This window comes from Oreochromis niloticus, linkage group LG2 (assembly GCF_001858045.2).
Source record: "Oreochromis niloticus isolate F11D_XX linkage group LG2, O_niloticus_UMD_NMBU, whole genome shotgun sequence".
Classification (NCBI taxonomy): domain Eukaryota; kingdom Metazoa; phylum Chordata; class Actinopteri; order Cichliformes; family Cichlidae; genus Oreochromis; species Oreochromis niloticus.
Genome location: NC_031966.2, coordinates 9,773,679 through 9,796,711, shown reverse-complemented (window position 1 = coordinate 9,796,711; position 23,033 = coordinate 9,773,679). Strand labels below are relative to the sequence as shown.

General features: G+C 40.5%; 1 protein-coding gene across 1 annotated transcript; it reads left to right on the top strand.

Moving 5' to 3' along the window:
* The first annotated feature begins 1,269 nt into the window (after window positions 1-1,269).
* Window positions 1,270-22,228, top strand: tgfbi (transforming growth factor, beta-induced). The gene is made up of 17 exons (XM_003443373.5): window positions 1,270-1,505; window positions 4,320-4,418; window positions 14,133-14,197; window positions 14,298-14,455; window positions 14,567-14,731; window positions 15,169-15,315; window positions 16,253-16,394; window positions 16,485-16,697; window positions 17,290-17,427; window positions 17,522-17,664; window positions 19,743-19,879; window positions 20,175-20,305; window positions 20,692-20,816; window positions 21,109-21,211; window positions 21,401-21,468; window positions 21,643-21,667; window positions 21,760-22,228. Exons 1-17 carry the CDS (start codon window positions 1,393-1,395, stop codon window positions 21,819-21,821), a joined length of 2,034 nt encoding a protein of 677 aa, XP_003443421.1. The 5' UTR covers window positions 1,270-1,392; the 3' UTR covers window positions 21,822-22,228.
* The last annotated feature ends 805 nt before the right edge of the window (window positions 22,229-23,033 follow it).

The following is a 23,033-nucleotide window of genomic DNA, read 5'->3' as shown; positions in this document are numbered from 1 at the left end:
TACTTCAGGGTCTGAAAGGGAAAAAAGGAAACACACATGAAGCAAAAGCATGAAACTGATTTCATCCTCACATATTTTATTTGGGATTTCAGAATTTATTCTACCATGTTTTCAGTTTTTACAAATCTGTGGAGCCCCTGAGATCCCATAAGGTGACATTTTTTATCTTACTGGAACAGTAAAACATCTCATGCATTTATAAAACCGCTGAGTAAAGATGCACACAACCCCCAGAGCTCAGCTGGTCAAGTTTTAGTTTTGCCTGAAGGCCACACAATGAAATTCACAGACAGGCAGTGTGTTATACAGCAGTTATGTCCATGTGCAAGAATTATAAATTGTGGCAAGTGTAGCTAAAACACCGTTATCTACACAAGACAATAACTCTTTCACAAGAAAAGACCATGCAAACCAATTTATTATATCATAACAAGTTATTAACTCATTTGCACGAGAGTGACTGATTTGCACGAGACAGCTCATTTGCATATGATAATAAGTAATCTGCATAAGATAATTGCTAATTTGCATAAGACAATAATTAAGGCGACTCCGTTTGTGCGAAATGTGTTCTTTGCACAGGAGAAGTCATTCGCACAGGATAATGTCTTTGCACGAGATAATAACTGAAAAATCTAAAAATTCAGTGACAAAACACAGACTAACTTTCTGTGTGGAGCTTGCGTGTTCTTCCCGTGTCTGCGTGGGTTTCCTCAGAGTACTCTTGCGTTTTCCCATAGGCCAGAAACATTTGTGAATGTGAGTGTGAATGATTGTCTGTTTTCTGTGTTAGAGCTGTGATCCAGGGTGTACCCCGCCTCTCCCCTGTGACAGCTGGGATTGGCTCCAGCCCCCCACCCACCCAAGAAAACACCACCACCCTCAACTGGATGGATGAGCGGTTAAGGAAATGGATGGATCAGTAGTTGTTGGTATATATAATTAAATAAAATTAATAAAATAATGACTTACTCTGACAATATAACGTGATCAAAGTAACGGATTCACACAAGATGAAAGACAAACATTTGATCGAGTCATGAAGAACAATCAACAAATAAACCAATAATGTATCGATCATCATCGGTGACTCGTGAATCCAAAGCAGTAGTCTCATGTTACTGCAGGGTACTCTTAAAAACTTCAACTTGCCGGGGAGTATTTTACACTATTGTACTACTTCTCCCGCAACAAAGGATTCTCCCAGCTCTGCTCTGGTGCGCCCCTCCCCATCCTCCTCGCCACTCCTCCTCATCCTCCTCCTCTTTCTTCGGTGTATAAAGCCGGACTGTCCTGGTCCCTGGGACCGAGGGCTGCAGAGAGTGAAGGAGGAAAAAGCACAGGAAGAAAGAGAAGGAGAAGAAGAAGCAGGTTTTTCTCCAGAAAGTGAAGATGAAGGTGTGCGCTCTGGCCCTGGGTCTGGCCCTGGTTCTGACCGTGTGTGTGGCCCGGTCTCCGTTCCAGGCGGTCCTGCAGCACAGCCGGATCAGAGGCCGGACGCATGGGTGAGGTTTTTTTCTTTTTTTCTCTCAAATCAAAGTGACCCGAGCCGAGCCTGGTCCTGCCCGACTGAACCTCAACTACTGAGCTGATCAATAGAAATTATCGGAGAGTGATCGATAATCTGCGGGAGCGTCAGTACTCTGGTCCTTTAGTCACCGCACTGAATGTACTAAAATTTCAGCTTAAATAACAAAGTAAAAGTCCCGGTTTGGAAACAAAGTATGAAAGTAAAAGAACTTCATTATGCAGGAACATGACGTGTATCTAATATTTTTACCGGAGAAATAAAAAGATTACTTCTAAAGGCGACTACTAGGAATTGATTGATTTTCATTGATCGATTCATCATGAATATAATTATTTGCTGCAGATGAAAAACAGATGTTCTGCTGATTTTTAATCAAGTTCGTGTTGTGCAGCTTTTGTCTGCACTACACCTCAGCTAAAATATCCATTTTACTCGCATCTGTCTGACGGCTGTTTCTCATGGCCTTACTGTGCAGGGAAAAGCGCGTGTCTCCATATTTGGGCAATGGTTGTGATCAAGTTTATTCAAGAGCTACCACTTCACGTTTTCCTCATGATTTCAAAGAGTATAATGCACTCCTCCAAAGCACAGCTGGAGAATTGAAAAGCAATAAAGAAACTATTAAATGATCGGAGATGATAAATGGAGAATAAAAAATCATTTTAGAAATAGTCTGAAGGAAGTTGCTGACTCTTTGAGCATCATCCTCTCATGTGATTGGTTCATTGTGTCTGTTTGTTAGCAGGACTGCTCTTAAGGTTCTGGACGGATTCACTTGACGGGTTTTTCTTAGTGGAGCTCTGGCCAACTAGTCATTCTTTACTGTTGTGGGAGGGGACATAATTGAATATTTGTTGTCATATCTTCACAAATACAAATATAACTGAAATTTACACACAAAAAGGGAGACATCCTGGTTTTTCTGAAGAAAATATGAAAAAAAAACTAGCCCGGCTCCAGATGTCCATCTGAATCCAGGGTTTCAGTTCATGCTGGGTGTGGTGGTAATTTTCAGCTCTCACTGGAGTGACACAGTTTCTTGTTTCTTAAGCGAAGGATCTGAATTTTCCTTTGTGTACTGCAGTACCATATTAAATATCCATGGTTTTGAGGGGGGGGGGTGTCAGGGTTTAAACAGCTGGATTTCCTTCACAGACAGGAAACCGGTGCCAGCCTGAGCGAGTCTGTGTGAGTGTAAGCTGAGAGTCAGCGTGTGAGGGTGTTACAGTGATCCGGCTTGTACTCTGTGCAGACTGGTTGATATAATCTGCCATAACTCTTCATCTTCAATTTAAATAAATTTCTATACCTAAGACCCTACGATGTTAGAGAAAGAGCTCCAACAATCAGTCGTGGACCATTTGAGCACTGACAAATGCAGTGGGGTGAGCCTGGAGAGTTTTGCATCTTTTTTGCATCAATCTATGGTGGAAAAAACTCAATATCAATTGAATATAAACTGGAATATATGAGGTGTTTGATATTATTGTTCTTCACTATATCATAAACCTGGAAAAATCATCTAATTAAAAACTGAAGTGACAATATGTGTATGACACACTAAGTTGGTACCAGTGCCAAAACCTTTGAAAACGACGGCAGTTTCACTTTTAAGTTTAGTTTGAATCAACTTTAATGACCTCAACTTTCAGAAAAAAGTTTCATTTTGATTCATATGTTCTGTTTTTCTGTCTGTTTTTTTTTAACAGCTATAATAGGTTTACAAAAGTTCTCGGATGATTTTAACGAGAAAAAACTCCCGGTTTCACTGTCACCCTGACTGGAATTGAAAAAAGCGATGTAAACTGTGTTTACGTACAAGGACAAATGCATTTTCCTAAATACTTCACATCTGGCTGTGAGCCCAGGCTGGAAGGGAAGAAGGGCAGACAACATTTTCTTAGTTACCAAACTAGAAACAACACTTCAGAAAACTGTTGCTTACTTGGTTTCCGGACAGAAAAATTACCTAATATCAGACCTCCTCCTCCCTTCTCCTTCTGGCTCCTCGATGGATATAATCACATGGGCCAACTAGTGAGAACTGTAAGGTGCCATTACGTAAATCCTCATTTGGATAAACAACTTTTTCAATTCGGGTCAACAACGTGACAAATTCCTAACCTGCAGAACTCAAACTGAGATCATTTTAATCATTTTAACGGTTGTTGCAGAGGGATCAGCCCTGCAGCCGTGAACAATCTGCTCTTTCATGTCTTTTACTGCTCTGTCTGTACTTTATGTTCTGAGTTTGGGATTTCTTCATGTATGATTTATGGTATAGATTGTTTTGCTTATTAGTCATGTGCGTGTGTGTTTTACACAGACGCCTCGGGAGACAGCCAGTGCAAATTAGCTTAGGCTATAAATTGTGTGGTGTGGTTCGTCTTAATATTTATCCCCATGCAAACAGAACAATACACAATGAAACAATGTGCATGCCGACTGAGATCACAACATTGTGCTTGAGTGAGTTTGAGTGTTTTTCTTAATTGGGGATAATTATGTTTACCAGAGTTGGTATGAACTCAATTTTTTGACAGTAAAAAAGTCCCAGTTTATCATTTGTGAAACCTGTTGCTGTCAGTCTGTTTCAGTTTTTGAATCGATGACTCAAATACTTTGATTTAGACTTTTAACAGAGCTTCTACGTGTCTCTGCTCTCATGCTCAGGATTAACGGTTTATTTAAGCCGACTGTCTCTGTATGTTGTAAATGAAAGCGGTTAATAAGTATAAACATTTGAATTAAACTAAACTTTTTCCTCTTTGTCCTTCTTCTGTTTCAGACCCAATGTTTGCGCCATGCAACAGATTAGAGGCACCAGCAAGAAATATTTCACCAACTGCAAACAGTGGTACCACCGCAAGATCTGTGGCAAACCCACGTAAGTCCCACCGACTGCACTTATTTACCATTTTAAATACATTCTTAGTTTTCCTTAAGAAGCACAGCACAGGTCGACTGCTTCTCACTTTTGGTTACAGCCGTCTTTCTGAGTTTATTTTTGTATTTGATTTTACACCAACTCTGTTAGTTTGACTTTAATTCTGCTGAGAAATGTCCTTCTCCGGAGGTGTCCTCGCCTCTTACATAACCGCAGAATAAAAAGAGCAGAGCAGAAACTTCAGAGTCAGTTTACATCTGAGGCTGAGACTCCACTCCCAGGCTCATGAGTTCATTTAAAGGACACATGCAAACATTTACATTGACTTTTCTGATATATTCCACTTCCTTTGGAGTCCTCAAGTCTAAGTCTAAAGTCTCTTGAGTTAGAGTCCGAGTCATTAATTTAAGTCCAAGTCAAAGTATGAATTCCTTCAGTGTTACCTACCTGAAGCTTCATTTCAGATCAAATAAGGTTGAAACACAGAACTCAATCCCCAAACTGTATTAATGATGTGCTTCAATGTATGTAAGGCAAGCTTTTAATTTATTAAAAACACTTATTCATCCTTTGAAAAGTGAGTTTAGCTTTTAAAGTCATCCATAATTCTGACAATTATTTAAACTGCAATGAGGCTAGCTCTGATTTACAGTCATGTCAGTTTAAAGTCACATAAGGATACAACACAAGGACAAAGTAGATGTGAAACTGGAGCTTCCAGCCTTATAAACAGTAAAATGTTTATATTATTTCATAAGGACTGCAGAGAACATCCAGTGTTTCCATGTAAGCTGCAGTGGTGATGGATGTAACCATTGCCAGTAATAAACCAGAAGGCAGAGTGATAAAAAGCATCCAGTGACCTAGAGTGAATGCAGAGACCTGCCTGTGAATCACACTGTGGTCCAGGATAGGAAAACAAAGTCCTCTTCACTTAGCTTTATCGTACAGAGCATAGGAAAATGATCATAACAAGACTTTTAATGTAAGGCTAGTCTCTACACATTCACTTGGTAAACAAAAGATCCCTCCCAAGTGAATGGCAAGACGCTGTGGGGTTGCATTAGGAAGGCATCCAGGGCATAACTCTACCAAATCAAACGTGGAGCTACCTGCTGTGGTAGCCATTTCTGTCCAAATCTGCCAAAACATGCCCACATATACCTTTTTTTTTTCTATTCTGCTCTGACAATAACATAAACTAAGTTCCATCTGCATTCGGTACCAGTTTTGGGTCACAGACACTCTGTCTCAGTCAAGGTAAGAGAAACAGGTGGGCAACAAGAAACAGCTGAAACTAATCAAAACAAACACACAAGGGAAGTAAAACTGAATACGAGACATGAGAGATACTTTAAAAACAAAAGAAGTATCTCTATGTGGCTGTAGCTCGGGAGGTAGAGGTAGAGTGATGTACTAAAGTTAGTGGTTCGGTCGTCCAGTCTGCATGCCAAATATCCCCAAGTTGGTCTCTATTGCATCAACTGAAGTGTGAATGTTAGATAGAAACCACTTATATTTTTCTTTTCAAAAAGTGATTGGGCAAATGAGCCAAGTTGTATAAAGTGCTCTGAGTGCTCAGGAAGTGTAGAAAAGTGCTATATAAGAACCAGTCCACTTATCATTTAAAGGAGATAAAGACTTGGGGAAGAAATAATAACCTAAACAAAAAGAATGAAATATTACTTAACCCAGGAATACAAACCTAAAACAGCAGCTAAACTATAAGACTTAATCTAAACCTCAAAATGACAGAAACCAGTTTGTTCTTAATAAAGCATTACTGATTGTTTTACAGTCCAACCCATCTCTATTAATGCATCCATGTACATAAAGTGAAAGCCTTTTTGTTTTTGTTGTTGTTGTTGTTGTTGTTGTTGTTCTTGTTGTTGTTGTTGTAAGTGTCTATGGCAGAAATTCAAAATCCAAGTCTTTGATCAAAGTTGAGGTTATACACTGGAGGTCAGGCAGTATAGTAAACAAGTCTGTCAGGTGAAAAGCATCCACAAACAGGCAAGACGTCGTGCACATCATCTGAACATTAGGAACGCTAGAGAATGCACATAAAGTTTGAGAGTGTTGTACTGAGATGATCTGGGAAATTTGGGAGTGGAAAAATCAAATAGTTGATTTTCTTGGCTTTTATGTTTTGTCATGAGGTCAAGTTGGCCGGTCAGACAAGTCATTCCAGAACCATCCACAAACACTTGGATTAAAACCAACTTCACTTAAGTGCTGAATTTTCCAATTTGAGCTCCAAGAGTGCAGAGAAACGGACTGCTTTTTTACACCTGCTTTTGTGAGAACTCATCTAAACCTGAGCCCAAGTCTGAACAGTTCTAAAGTGAAGGCCAGAGAGCCCTAAAGTCTATAACTGAAACTTGTCCTCACAGGAATAGACAGACACAGCACTCTGCTTTAATCCTGTCCAGCTCATGCGGCATGAGATCTGCAGCACAGCTGGCCTCTGCTGCCTCATTAATAATGTGGGTGTGTGTTTCTTACTGTAAACCACTGAAATCTACTGTCTGCATTTACTTCCCAACTCCATCTTCAGCCCAAAGAGGAAAAACCTTTCTGAACGTTAAACGCTGCATTTGATTTTTATTTTAAATCCGGATTTCTGCTTGGTATGTGTTTGGAAGGCGCTGCAGAGGAAACGTGCTGCTAAATCCTAAAATCCTCCAAAAATTTCTTTCTATGAGCACATTCTTGAGTGAAACGCAGCTGGCTGCGGAGTGTCCCTGCAGAGCTGTGAACATGAGGAAGGTGAAGGTGGGTGAGGAAGATTTAAAAGACAGGAGGCTTATTTTTCTTCCATGTGTTTATACAGACAACACTGTTCAACAGGAACACAGTGATACAGTTTACTCATGAAGCAGCAGTGGCAAATGTTGAATCAAAGTGACAGAACACATAAACAGGGATTTGGACTTGAAGCCTCTGCAGTGATAACAGATAGCTTTTCTCCTGATTAATCTACATAACATTCATCACTACAGGCATTAAATCTTACTCAGAAAAACTAAACTCTGAGTTATATCCAGTAGCCAGTTTAGCAAAGCAGTAATCAGCTGAACACGTGAAACAAAATATGATTTAAAGGCTGTTTAACCACATTTATTCAGTCCACTCAAGTGAGAAACTGCTTTTCCCCAGACTTTATTAGCTTCTGTTTTTCTAACAAACTTAAACATCAACATCAGAGCTGATTTTTTTAATCTGAACATCTGCAACTTGTCAAGCCTCTGACAGCACATTTTACCAAACACAAACACCCACTGTCAGTGTGAATGCATTCATGCCTTCAAAGTGTGCCAGCAATTTGTTTGTTTGCTGCCACTTTAAACTCAGCTTTGGTCCAATATGTGAGAGGAAGTATAATACAAAAGAAAAAGAAAAACTACCACCAAAACAGAGTACACAAAGTCAGAAAATATGTGGTTAATGTTGTAAAAGCGTCTTTTTAAACCCAGACAGGGTTAAAGTAGCACCACAAAGGAGCAGTCAGAGGAGATTTATATCTGCAGTCGTTTAGATTTACTGGTGAAACTCTGCTGTGGGACCGCCCCACCTTTCCATGTGTAGCACAAAGACCCTCTCACAGATCAGAGCAGGCGTCAGTGGCAGCAGATATGACACTGAAACAAGAAAAGAGGGTAGCAAAACAGCTTGCAGAGGCATAATAAGTATGTGTGAAGTATTTAAAATCAAAATTGATGAAAAAGTGGATTTGTGGAAGGGTATCAGCTAAGTCATCAGCTCGTGTGGGCTCAGATCAATTATCAATGAGAAATACTTTATTTATCCCATATTTGGGGAGATTCTTTAAATTAGATCAGTAGATATAAATACGTGGCATCCCTGAACTCACGTTATAACGCGAATTCTTAATAAATCATAGAAAATGAAGTAAATCTGAGTCTAAAAATATTAATTCTGACATCTACTTTTACTTTTAAAGGGAACCTGAATCTTGGTGTCCTGGTTGACTGTTTCATCCATCATCTCTCCATGAGCTCTGGACGAGCAATGCTTCACGTGTTACATAGAATTATCGGAGCATTTAGGCTGGATTCGCACAATGATGATAAAAATAACAATTTTAAAACCTTTTTGGTCTTTATCACTATAATTTTTAATATTAAGCAGGCCAGATAGAAGAGCTAAATATCAGCCCCTGTCTCTGTTTAATGTCTTTTAATTTGCCACAGTCGTATCAGCTGATCGGTTATTGGTGCATGTTGAATTCAAACCGAAGGCTTTGGTGTTTCTGTCACAGATTTATCATGAGGCAAACTTATGGAAAAGTCCACTTCAGCAGTTTAACAGACAGCATAAAAAATGATTCATAAGTTTGTTCGCAATGTTTCATTTACTTCTTCTTTCTTCTACTTTAATTCTTCTTAGTTAGTTTCTGTTCCGTCATCTTCTTCATCTCTCAGCCTGCTCCACTATTTTCTTCTCCCGTCTTGTATCTAAAGATGATCCTCCTCCTGTCCTCCACCTCTTTCTGTCTCATACTGTTTTCATCTCTCCTGCTTACTCTGTGTATTTATTCATGCATTTGTGAGGCTCGTACCGTGTGTTTGTGCATTTCCTGTCCTGAATGTGTCCGTTCAGGATGTTGGACACAGCCTTGACACAGCTCACAGTTCAGCCTGAACGTTTCTCACAAACAGATTCTTTCAGCTGGCAGCAAATAGGACAGAAAGAGGAAGTGAGACTTTCTGTGGACATTTGTAGGAAGTGAAGTCGCTGGAGGACCCTGACGCCCCATGCGCACAAATCTTACAACACCCACAGTGTGGGTGTGGAAACACTGAGCTCTTATCTCTGACAGTTTAGTTGGATTTACACTGGTGGGGCATTTTGTGTCTAACAGTCATGTCTTTGTCTCTGCGGCTTTGGACCCGTGGGTTTCTGTGGAGGAGGATCTGGAGGTTAGAGGTCAGCAGAAGGAAGACTCATAACTCCCATCGTAATTCACTACAACCCCCCTCTGAACCCCCGGTCCTCCAGTACCCTCTGTCTGTCAGACACTAATGCCACATCTGTTTCTTTAACCTTAGGTAATACTACTACTAATAATAATAATAATAATAATACTTACAATAACAGCACTGAAGTAACCATCTTATTTATGTTATAAAGAAGAAAAGATCAAAATATGCAGTTAAAGGAGGTAAAACTATCCAGGTCAACAGGTTTTCAACTGAAGGAGGCAGCTGCGCAGATTGTGAGAGTTCATTCATTCCACAGTTTAGGAGCTAAAACAACAAAAGCAAAATGACACTGCGTTAAAGGTTTGGAGTCAAACTGCGAGAAGAGACTTTGTGTCAGCCTACAACTGCTAAAACATGGCTCAAAGGTCAGAGATGTAGCCTGGAGATGTTTAAAGCTCAGCAGCTGGGTGAGATCTGATGGGGGGATTTCTTCACTCTGGTCTACATAGTGAAGAAGTAATCACTGTTACATTACTTTTGTCTCTTTGATCTTCTTGCTGTGATTTTTTATGTTTAAAAACTATTTTATAATAGTGCACAAAGGTCTGGTGTCCAAGTTATACGCTGATCTTTTGCTACCTAAGCTTGTTTTGATAACCATTATGAAATCTGAGAGCTTTGAGTACTTTCCAGATGCTGGTAGCCTTTGGTAGCTACCAGAGCTCCACAAGTTTTGAGAACTAAAGACTTGAGACCTTCGGTAGCTGTTAGAGGTCCAAGAACTTTAAGAGCTCTGAGAGCCTCGATCAGTCTGACAGCTTTGAGAGCTTCAAGGGCTTTGAATACCCCAAAAGCTTAGAGCTCAGACAGCTTCAAGGGCTCCAATAGCTTTCAGAGCTTTAAAGGTTCAAGCTCACTTCCAGCTTTGGAAGTTTTTAGAGCTACAAGATTTTTAGAAGCCAATTTAGTATAATTTTCAAATCCTTTATTTGTAAAATGCAAAATAAAACTTAACTATAGCGGTACACACTGATGTACACATGAAGTTTGGAACGCTTGACTATGATTTGAGCTGTGTGATGTTTAGACTTTGATTATTGTGAATGTGTGATGTGGTTTGTAGAGTTTGGATTGAAACTGTTAGCTGTTAGCATGTCATGACTGACTTATTCAGAGTTTTTGTTGAGATGTTAATAAAATCAGTGATCTTGTATCTGTGCGGTACACTGATAAGACAGAATTTGGTCAGAAGATTAGATTTCTGTCTCTTAAATATTGTGTATAAGTATTCATTTTGTAAAAAAAAATCTAGACCATTCAAAGGCATTTTGTAGTAAAGTTAAAGGGCATTTCATTTAGAGTTGTGTACCGCACCCTCACAATAACCAAGCTTGTGTAACTCGTCCCTTAATTTACTCACTGAGGTGTCTAACTTTAATTCATCAGCTTTAGTTGATAAAAGTTTCTCAAAGACAAAAATTGTACTTGGTAATGTCCACCTTGTTTTGACATTCTGAGAATGACTTTTAATCCCTGATGAAACTTTTCTCGGGCTTTTCATGGCTGGCAGTTTCATGTTTGAAGCTTCCTCTGACAATCTGAAGGATGACGTGCTGCTGATTGATGTGAAAGCATTTATTTTTTAAGGTTTTCATGGAGCAGCTCGATCCCGACAGCTGAATTACTGCGACCTTGCTCTGTTTGTTTTGTCATAAATCCACAGCAGCCATCTTTACTTATGTAGAGAACAAAAGGCACCCGAGTTTCCATCTGCTTTGAGGCTGCGGGAGCTTTGGGAGTTTCCTTTTTCTCTCTGTCAACGTTAAACTTGATTTTATTATAGAGGACCTGAGAGCAGAAATAAGCCAACAATCGCTGAGTTGTAAAGCTGAAGAAAATACACATCTGACGTTTATAGACTCAGAAAGTCTCAGAGAGAGGACACAGTGGAGCAGCTGACACAGGAGGAAGTTCAGGGAATAGAAGAATTAAGCTGCTGGTTAATTTTCTGGCAGACTGATCACTCAATGATTTATCTCCAGCTGCAAATAAAATAGTTTTTATGTCATGCAACACAGAGGCAGGCTGACATTGGTTTAAAGAGGTTGGCTTGTACATGCAGGATAAATATTAAATATTAAAGTGACACAGGTGGTTGTAGCTGCTGGCTGTCTGCTATGCTTCACCTCAGCTAATCTGCTCTCCACCTTCTACATTCTATTTATGGTGTTCAAGACTCAATCCTTGGTCCACTGTTATTTCCAATATATTTCTAATACATTTAGCTAGATCTTTCATAACGATAGTATTGTTACTGTCACTGTGTTTCATTCTTATGTGCCTCTGGAATTCAACCCCAGCAACCTTGATAAACTCCTCGATAAACAGACTGACCAAGACGTTTGCTCCAGTTTTGGTTCTGTCTTTTATAAACAGTCTTTGAAGATGACATTCGAATAAATGAAGAATTATTCTGTCATTCATGTAATCAAAGTATTTGTCAGAACTGAAAAGCTCTTTTAGTGAAGGTTGTTGAGCCAAAGCTTGATTTTTTCCCTGCTCATTTGCTCTTAGTTTAAAGGACATTGACTATGATTATGGGTACGCAGTCTTCTTCTTCACCACCTTTGCAGTGACATAATAGTTCAAATCTGCTTTGGTTAAGTCTTAATAACCCTTAAACTGCTAAACTAAGCTGTTAAACTCATATCCAGAACAATTCAAATTGATGTTTATACGTGCAGTCGAATTGTCACTCATCTCTTCATACTGACCTTTTATTTTGTAGTGGGCAGGAAGTGAGGAGCTGGATGGGTGCTCCTGTGCTGGTTTTAGTGTTTTTCCTGGCAGTGGGTGCAGGTCTCCTCTCAGACGTCTAGTCTGGTTGGAGATTCTTCTCCTCTCTGAGGAAATGAGCTTTATGAGCCCAGACGGCGGAGCCACATTTATTATGGAAATCTCGACAGGAAGTCCTGAAAGCTCCATTCAGGCTGCACGCTTCATTGCAGCCCACATGTGCCTGTAGCTGAAGTAACGTTCTGAGATTTTTCCAGCAGACAGACCTCCACAGGTCCTCCTGGTCCCACAGTTACTGCTTGTAAACCCTGCTCAGTGGGTGCACTTCCCAGAGTGACCACTAGGTACAAAACCGTGCAATCAGAGTCAGAATCCATTATTAATCTCTGTCACTCACAGGGTAACCCAGCCATCAGCCATACTGTTCTTTCTCCTTATTTTTTTACATCCACACCATAATTTATAAAATAAACCGTGTTTTTTGGATTTTTCGTAAGATTTTAAACTACAATTTGACACCATAAACTTGTCACCAAAACATTTCTTAAGTAATTTCCTCCTTTCTCAGACAAGTTTATGTTTATAATGTGAATTCCAATTATTTTAAATTGTTTTTTAGACATAGAGGAACCTTCTGCCCACCGTGACGAACAGATTGTGGACAGACTGTAAATGTTTTGGCACAGCGAGGAAAAACAGTCCCATACATACAGCTTTACAATGAGTAGGAATAGTACATGTGCTGCTTCCACTAATGTGTGACATGTAAACCTAGCACACATGTCATAACCTGCAATAAGGCGTGTGTAACTGAATCTAAGCGAGATGAAATGGCCCTAAATCATGTCTTCAAAAACTGACTGAAAAACTCTTCAGTCAGTGAGAAACTGGAACAAATTAGAGGGCAATTAAATGGTCTGGATGCAGAAGTAATATTTTTTTCTGGTGAAATACACTTTAAACTGTGAATCCAAAACATTCAGAGAAACACAAAGCCTTTCCTTGTCTGTTTTTCTTCTCTTTTCCATAATTTGCAGGCAGCATGTCACTCATCTCATCCACTCTGTGTCCAAATGAGTCATGTTTGCGTGCTCAGAAAAGGGTCATCAGCAAAATTCAGTGCTCACTTGTCCCACTGGTCGACACTGGCTGCAGTACAGCAGCGTGTACTGGCTAATAATGTGGCCTCAATGGGTACTCCGACTTTTCAAGTGATTGTCCAGAGGCTGTGCTCATTCTGTTTTGTCTTCTACAGACAGATGCTTATTTAAACAGGTAGATTGGTGTCATTTGTACGTAGGCACACTAAAGAGCCACCAAACAGGCACACATGGAAGGATGAAATTCATATCATATTGCCATTCCACTATCTTATACTTTTCCTTCATTCAGCACTTTGACATAATCCAGCAAACAGTCCAGCTGCTTCTGATTCAGATCCAGCTCTCTCAAAGTCTAAGTTTCTTTTGAAGGGAAGTTTGGTTTCAGAGTTCCCCTTGTGTCATATGACATTAACTCCTTCCAGCTGATGACTTACTCAGGCTGAAACATGTAAAGGTGTTCCATTCAGCTAAAGCCATAATATGGATAGTTTTTCTGTCTTTTCTTTAGATAAACTAGTGGTTAGTGTGCAAAGTACTTATGCAGTAAACAAAGGTGAGTCTTCAGCTTTGCAGAAGCTGTTGTTTTCCTGGACAAAGAGGCGTGTTTTGTTGAGTCAGGTAAGGGCTGATTGGTTACTGGAGCTCTTTTTTTCTCATTTCATGAGACCACTTGCACTTTAAGGAGTTTATGAGTATCCTGTAGCAGAAACACTACAGACGAGTCACAAGCTCCTGATGTGGAAGCTGAGAGTTTTATAGAGAAACAGGAACATGAAGTCCGACATGAGGCCTCTGCTCTGATGTCAGGGAATACAAGAAGGTCCACAAGGATCCTCATTTTCTCCTGTGTTTTTATGTGTTCCCTGCAGGGTGATCACCTATGAGTGCTGCCCTGGTTATGAGAAGATTCCCGGAGAGAAGGGCTGTCCTGCGGGTATGACCTCTGACCCCTTACACTGAATATGTTTAAAACATCTGTTGGGATTTTACTGCAGAGAGTCATCAGCTGTGTTTGTTTATGTGTGCCATTGCAGCGCTGCCTCTTGTGAACATCTACAGCACTCTGGGTGTGGTCGGTGCCTCCACCACTCAGATGTACTCTGATCGAGCCCAACTCAGGGATGAGATCGAAGGTCCAGGAAGCTTCACCTTCTTTGCCCCGAGTAACAAGGCCTGGGAATCTCTGCCAACAGTCAGTACATACTCACACACTTTTACTGCAACCTCATGCTCCTTTTGTGAGGAGTAATCAGCAATAGTTCTCCAGCTAACTCATTGTGTGTTGTTTGTTGTCGCTCTCCAGGAGATCCTTGATGCTCTGGTGAGCAACGTGAATATTGAGCTATTGAATGCTCTTCATTACCACATGGTGAATCGCCGGCTAACCTCAGAGGAGCTGAAGCATGGATCCACCTTCTCCTCCATGTACCAGGATGCCCCCGTCCATATACACCACTACAGCAACGGGGTGAATGAACACATACTATTGTTAGCCTGTAACTCTGGCACAGGAATCAAGTTTAGCTGTCATGATAACATGAATATAGACCAGAGAAATTTGTAATCAGTGTGAAACCACCGCAGGAAGACTCATTAGCTGAGACAATTGACTTTAGCCAGGTCTCTGAGTATTAATCAGCTAAGCTATTGCTCTCCCTTCTCCACAGAGGACTTTGGTCAGCAGTCCTTGTTAAGATACCTTTTTTTTTTTTTACCAAATTGTCTCCAGGCTCAAAACTGAGGGTGTATGTACAGTTTTGCTCTGAACATGATTATTATCTTACATTAGCATCATACAGTTATGTGTATGATCATCAGTGTAAGATCATACACATAACTGTTAAAGGCACAACACAAATGTTTGCAGTAACAATACGTTAACACATTTTCTTCTTATCTCTACAGATTGTGACTGTGAACTGCGCTCGTCTGGTCAAACCTGACCAACATGCCACCAATGGCATCGTGCACGTGGTTGACCGCGTCATCACCGCCATCTCCAACAACATGCAATCAATCATTGACATTGATGAGGACCTGGAGACTCTGCGTGTAAGTGCATTGAATTTACAATCCTTTTTTTGTTTTTAACCTTTGGAAAAAATAGTATTAAAACAGCCTACAAAATTAGGAATACCTACTTATCTAAAAATATTTAAATGAAGTTGTTACAGGAACAGCTAAAGCAACTGTAAAAGTTGTGTAACAGCTGGTGGAACATCAGCCAGCTAATTAGGTTCATTAGTAACATGACTGGGTATAGAATAAGTATCACAGAGAGAGTTTCACCAGGCTGTGAATCATAGCAGGGTATATAGTTCAACAGTTTAAGAAGAACATTTTTCACCATAAAATGAGTTTGATTCCATCAACTACAGTAAATATGATTAAAATATAGCACAAGATAAATTATCAGTAAAAGTTCTAGAGTCCCATGAACTCTCCTTCTGAATCTAAGGTTCAGGAGTCGGTCGGACTTTCTTTCCAGCACCATGGAATATGATATCTGAGGAAGACTGAACAGTATGATACCCCATTAACTGGATCTGCTAGTCCATAGTTGCTGTTGCAGACATTAAAAAAGGAATGCTGGCTAAGGCAGCCCAACAATGTCTACAGCCAAAGTATACATAAGTGCACATGGCATGGGTAACATGGACATCTGTGAAGGCCCAATGAATGCTGAATGATATTATACAGCTTTTTGAGTAACAAATGAGACACTGAGGAGAAATCTTTTTCACAGTTTTTTTCATATGTCAAGACAACATTTTTTTAACCACATGCTCCACAGTAACATATTCTGGGTGACTGCTGTCCAGATCTGTCACCCACAGAAAACAATTAGAGTACTATGAAATCCTGAACATTTAGCTTTTCTCCAGCAGCAGGTTTGCATGTCCCCAGACACTTGTAGTTGTTGTAAGTTCTGATGGAATAAGCATCAGCTTAAACTCTTGTCTCTGTTGTATTTCTCATTTTGTTTCAGACGGCCTTTGCTGCTGCAGGTCTCACCACCATGCTGGAGAGCGAGGGTCATTACACTGTGTTCGCTCCCACCAACGACGCCTTTGAGAAGATTCCTCGGGAGACCCTCAACAGAATTCTGGGAGACCCCATAGCTCTAAAAGGTGACCTGCACAAGACACTGTGACTCCTTCTGTCTGGCTCTGATTATATTTTCAATCACTTTTGTCTGATCTGATGTGTGCCACCCTCAGACCTGCTCAACTACCACATCCTGAAGAACATGCACTGCGCGGAGTCGATTGTGTCAGGAACACCAATGGAAACGCTGCAGGGAACCATGCTGGAGGTCGGCTGTGATGGAGATCACATGACCCTGAACGGCAAAGCTATTATCACCAAGACGGACCAACTGGCCACTAATGGAGTCATCCACTACATTGGCGAGCTGCTCATTCCTGACTCAGGTAATTGCACTACAAACAATGCTACTAATACCACAATGCTGCATCCAATATAGGGAAGATATTGCTGTGCAAGGAATCCACACAAAATAGTCCTTGAGTAGTGGTTTTAACATACTGCACTTGGAATAATCATGGACTCGGAATTGAATTATACCTTCAGGTCATTGGAAGAACTTCTGTCTTAGCTGGAGATCCGAAAACAAGCTCATGTTTATTATTTTTACAGATCTTTTAAGGTTTAGAGTCCTCACTGAGACTAAGAGTGAGGACCTTCTTAGTCTCATCCGTCCACTTCTTGGATCTTTACACTTGGGTGGTATTCAACCAAATTAAATCTTGGTGTAATGAAATCACAGCTTGAACCAACTGATTGGTCCAATGGTGGTGTTGAATGACTATGGGACCAAAAATATTAACATAAACCAAGTCACATTTGTCCACATTCAGAGTCCCACTGGAACTGAACATTGGTGGAAAATTCTAACAAACACAAGTTACGGTTATCATTTTTAGATGATATAAGTGTTAGGGTTACCTAGAAAGATTATTAGTTGTACCAGAGATAGTATTAATACTTCTTTGTCTATTGCAGCTAAAACTCTCCTGGAGCTGGCTGAAAGTTCATCTGTTTCCACTGCGACCAGGATGTTTGTTGAAGCTGGTCTAACCCCCCACCTGACTGGGTCTGAGGCTCTGACCATGCTTGCTCCTCTGAACGATGCCTTTAAAGGTAACGTGTGTCCCCCAAAAAAGGCCTTTCCTGCCATCCTGTAGGGATAATCAGAAATGGGTATGAACAGCCATTGTTTCCACATGTCTAACAGGAAGTATGACGATGACTCCCAGCATGAGAAAATTAATGAGCAATCACATCTTGAAGGAGCAGCTGTCATCCAAGGCTCTATACCATGGGCAGGAGTTGGAGACACTGGGAGGCCTCAAACTCAGAGTCTTTGTCTACAGAAAAGTAAGAACTGACATTTCTTTACTTGGTGGTTTGTTCCACAGTTTGTTAGAGACACTTTTCAGATTCCTTGTGTCTCAGACTCAGTTGTGGTTACTAACCATAACTCTCTGTTAGGGCTACTGAACAGCCAAAAATCGCAAATTCTAGAAGTGTACAGATGTGGTTAGGAGTACTTGGAATTCACAGGGTAAAGAAGTAGAGTAATACCGTTTCATCATGTGTCAAAATACAGCCGTGAGACTGTTTAATTGGAGCTGAAAAAAGTTAAATATTCTGAATGCAGAACAGCCAACTGTTCAGCTGTTTGGCTGAATTGAGTGTGGATGGTTCTCTGCTGGATCCAGAGGCTGTTCACAGCAGATGTTGCTCTTTTATGTGGTTTTGTTGTATGTGATTGTGGTCAGAACAGGAAGCTGCTGAATAATCAACTTCTGATGGAGCTGCTCCCTCTGTCTGCTGCTGCCAAGAGGAATTAAACCGCTTCCATCTCCTAACGAGATGCTGGTTTTCATCTCTCTTGAAAACCTGTTTTCTTTATTAACTTTAACTTGAAACATGCACACAGAACTTTATTGAAGTAAGAAATGAAACATAATAAATGCTTATTTTCCTATGATTGTTTGGAGCTGAACAGTCAGTGTCACCTATTGCTGAGTAGGCTAGGCAGATCATGAGTCATACCATGTCACTATTTCGGATGATTACTTTATGTTATGCACCCTCTACTTGCTATTGGTCCTTGTTTGCTTTGTCTTAGTTCCGCGTGATGTCATTATTGACTTCAACACTGTTGATCATGACATTTAATTCAAAGCCTTTATGATTTCATTGGTTCAGGTCAGAGACCTAAACTGTGATTAGTAGTAGTTCAATCAGGGGTTCCTCAAGGCTCACGTTTTGGTCCATCTTTGGTTTGCTGATTCTCTAACCCAGTCAGACCTCTCAAGTAATCAGATCTTTTAACTGTTCTCAGAATCAGATCTCAGCCTGCTGAGGGTCCTTTCAGTTACTGAGGTCTTGTTCTTTGGAACAAGCTGGCTGCTGACCGAAGGTCAGTTATAACTATGTCTACATTCAAAACCTTTTTAATCTCATAAGCACCTAATACACCTAATAAGTTGATACCTATTTGACCTATATCGCCCCTGTATTGAGTCACTTTGGCCTTTACCCCATGTTAGCCCATGCTGGTTCTTGTGTGCCCCCTTGCATGCTGTTAGCCCTTGTTCTGCCCTTGTTGACCCCTCTCTATGTGTCAGTTTCAGTTTTTTCCATAGGCTCTCAGAAACATACTTTGTAAAAGTGAAGTCAGATGATCAATGAATGACCAAAAAGTGAACTGATTTTGTAATTGATTAGCTGCCTCTCACATTGATGCTTCATGCATTGATATGTCTTAGCAGTAGTATTGATTGTGCTCTGATCAAACAGGATGTGAGGCGTTTGTGTTTCTGCTTGTTTCCACATGTCCCAGGTTTGGTTTGTGGGTGGTTGTCTGCTCAGTAATGAACTCTGCAGACCACATCAAGTTTCCTGCTTCCCACAGCGGTTAAGTATTTCCATACTTAACCGCTGTGGGACAGTGCGTGTGTGTGTGTGTGTGTGTGTGTGTGTGTGTGTGTGTGTGTGTGTGTGCGTGCGTGTGTGTGTGTGTGTGTGTGTGTGTGTGTTCCAGGTATTACCTCATTTAAAGAGGATATAAAACTGTCTACTTAGAGACAGAGTTGCATTATAATATTAATTGTTACATTTTAATCTGAAGTATGTTTTAAGATTTGTGTTTGACACTTTACATTGTAAAGATAAGACCAACACAATAAGCTAGACTAGACTCTAGAACTTAGAGACAGTGGCATGAAAAAATTCTTAAAACAGAGAAGAAGCTTTGGTTGGTCATTTTTTTAATCTAAGTAACATAATAATAAATAGAAGGGTGCCTTCAAAATCAACATGGTCAAACTCAACATGGTCAATGTGAAGGTTAAACAGTATAATACCAGTGATAATAACTAGAACTCGTGTTTTCTGATTCCACGCCCGGTGTTATGTATTTAAACGCAAATGTTTTCTCTTTGTAGAACCTTTGCATCGAGAACGCCTGTATTGCTGCGCATGACAAGGTTGGACGCTATGCCACCATGTTCACGGTGGACAAAGTCCTCACTCCACCAATGGGAAACATCATGGATGTCTTGAAGGCCGATGACCGCTTCATGTGAGGATCTGTACCATCTGAATCATGTTTATTTAATGGAAAAGTACAGCAAAAACACTCCCAGCAGTTTTAATGACTCTACAGTGCTCCCCAGAGGCACAAAGTAGCAACTGCATGAACTATGATCAGTGAAAAAGGGGTTTTTGTAGTTTGAAGCTCCAAAAAAGTGAGCCAGCTGTTAGCCTAGATTATCATAAAGCTGTTAGTTTGGTGTAGCATAATGACTGGAACCAGAGGTGTTCGTGTGTTGTTGTGTAGTTACCATTCGAGCTAACATCATATATTGCTGTTTCAGCACGCTGGTCAATGCCATCCAGACAGCAGGTATGACCGAGCTTCTGAACCAGCAGAAGGTGTTCACCTTCTTCGCTCCCACTGATGATGCCTTCAATGCAATGCCGCAGGATGAACGCAACAGGCTGATGCGTGAGTTTTATTCAACCACACAGCTTCTCTTTATTCACATTCTTAATTTGTCCACATGGACAGTTTCCACACACGTGTGCAAAGCGTCTCTCTTCTTTACAGCAGCTTATACTGAGAGGTGGTTTGTAGAGATTTCTCAGTGGGGCTAATTTCCTGCTCTTTGTTTGGACTGAACACGCTGAACATTCACAAACTGTTTGTTTAGTCTGCTGCACAAACATCAGCAGCAGCATCAGCACCCTAATAAAGACATGCAGAGACTTGGCTGGGATTCCAGTCATCTACAAACACGGAGCAAAGCAAGCCGTAGCTTATAGCAGAGCTTAGCACGAAGAAGGAAATGAGATCAGACGCACAGTAAGAACTGTTTGTGTTTCTGTGTCCAGGTGACCCTCAGCAGCTGTCAGGTGTGCTCAAGTATCACCTGGGGGAGAGTATGCTGGTGAGCGGTGGTGTCTCCTCTCACACCAGATTCCAAACTCTGGAGGGGGAGAAGCTGGAGCTGGGCTTGGTTGGTTCAAAAACTTTATTTAAAAGATGACGAAATCTTTTTTTTAAATACACAGTTTATTATTATTTATATTAATATTATCATTATTATTATTATATTTTGATTATTCATCTCTATTTGTCTATTTTATATCTTGTTTTTAATATTTTATTCAGCACTTTGTATCTTATTTCACATTTAATGGCGTATTTAATTTGTGTTGACCATAGATGTTGCACAGTATTGCTGCACATGTGGAATATCACATTCCTTAGGATAATCAGCGAGTCTGACGCCTTTCTTTGTCTCTCAGCGTAACTACACGGTTTACGTCAACAAAATCCCTGTGGCCGAGGCTGACCTGATGGCGACAAACGGAATTATCCACGCCGTCAACAGCATCATCAGACCTCTGCGTGAGTCCCATGTTTACAACATCAAACTATAGATAAGATAGTTGTATTATTGTAGGGTCTATCTTAGAATATAAAGTGCCATGAGGCGACTGATGTTGTGATTTGGTGCTGTATAAATAAAACTGAATTAAGTGCTTTTCAAACCTGGACCTGTCCTTTAAAGCTGACCTGTCGTTTTTGTGTCTTCAGCTCCAAAGGTGGACAGAGAGCAGAGCGATGGACCTGCAGCTCCTCTCAGAGCCATTGCTGCTTCCAGGGTGAGAAAGGCCTTTCTTTATGCCAAAAAAACTCTTCACAAATAATCTGAATATCACTTTTGCACCTCAAAATGTCCAAAATCCTGAAATCAGAAAGATTAAATGATGTAATACCTGTCCTCTGATTACTGAATCACATGTTTGGGCTGCAATGCCCTCCTTTGTGTCTTGCAGGGAGACTCCAGGGGCTTCAGGAACGGTGAGTGTTTGTAATGTCTTCATGATGTGTTTAGTTCCTGCTGCACGTCACTCTCATCTGAATCTGCTCTGCTTCATTCTCTATTTCTTCAGACGATCTCTTCCAGAAGGTTCTCAACAGTCACTCCAGCAAAATGATCAGCCGGAGGCAGTAACACTGCCAAGAGGGAAGACGAGAAGAAGAAAAGCAGAGGTTCTCTAGAGAGGGTCAAAGGTCATGTGTTAACTCCTCTGCTGCGTGGCCGTGAGAGGATCTGAAGGTGATTTTCTGGTGTAATTCATGTCTGGAGAAGAAGAAATGTGTGTGAAGACTTTTTAAAATTGTTCCTTTTTTATTTTTAATCAAACCAATGTTGTTTTTTCTGTGCGCTGTAAAAAAATATATATATATAACAGCTAGTTTTTACTTCCATAATTCAGAGTGTGAACTTTTGTAAAGTGTGTTTTGTACTCGTGTTGTTCTGCAGCATGTCAGAGCTCAAAGCAAACATAGAGCTGATGGTTTCTGTGTGTGTTTTTGTTTGGGGTTTTTTGTAAAATAAAACCGAAAAGTGAGACCGCTCGTTTGACACCATGTGTCCTTCAGCCTCACCTCGCGTCTGTCTGCACTAACATCTCTTATGAAAGTGAAGTTGAAGAACAATCAAATCATTATGTCTTAGTTACATTTTTACAACAAAAGTTGCTCTGTAATTTTCTCAGATTCTATCTATAACAGTGGTTGTAACTCCATCCCTCTAACATTTAGGAATCCTGCATCATCCCTGATGTGATCCAGGTTTGAAGCTGAGCTGCTTTTTGCAGTTGCAGTTTTACAGTTTAATTTGAAGCAGTGAACGCCTCTCAGAGACCAGAACATGCTGTTAAAATTATCTTGTTTCAAGACCGAACATCAACATCAGCCGTGAATTGTTCAATGAGTGTTTCCCATCAAAATCAAATTTCAGACATAAGCACAAAACAAACTCATAGTGAGTCTAAATCAAGTCAGTAATAAGTCACCAATATCATTAGTTTAACTTTTATCAGCTTCAGCTCACCTGAAACTTTGGAAACGGTGAGGATGACCTCTTCTTCTACAAACATGCTCTCCCTGCCTGACTTTATTAAATTACCGGGCCTTTTATTTAGTTAGCATGAGCAGACTCTGGAACTCCCTGTCAGTCTGCTCTCCGTGTTTGGCTTCTTTTAATGCACAGCAGGTTTAAAGCCACGGCTCAGGTGTCAGCTGTGGAGATGAGTGACAGCAGCAGGTAATGCAGGACAGCTGCTGCTCGCAGGGCACAGAAGTTGGAAAAGTTCTTGAACTCAAACCTTTCAGCTCCGTGTAGCACGAACATCTGAGAACATCTGACCCAAGGTAACTG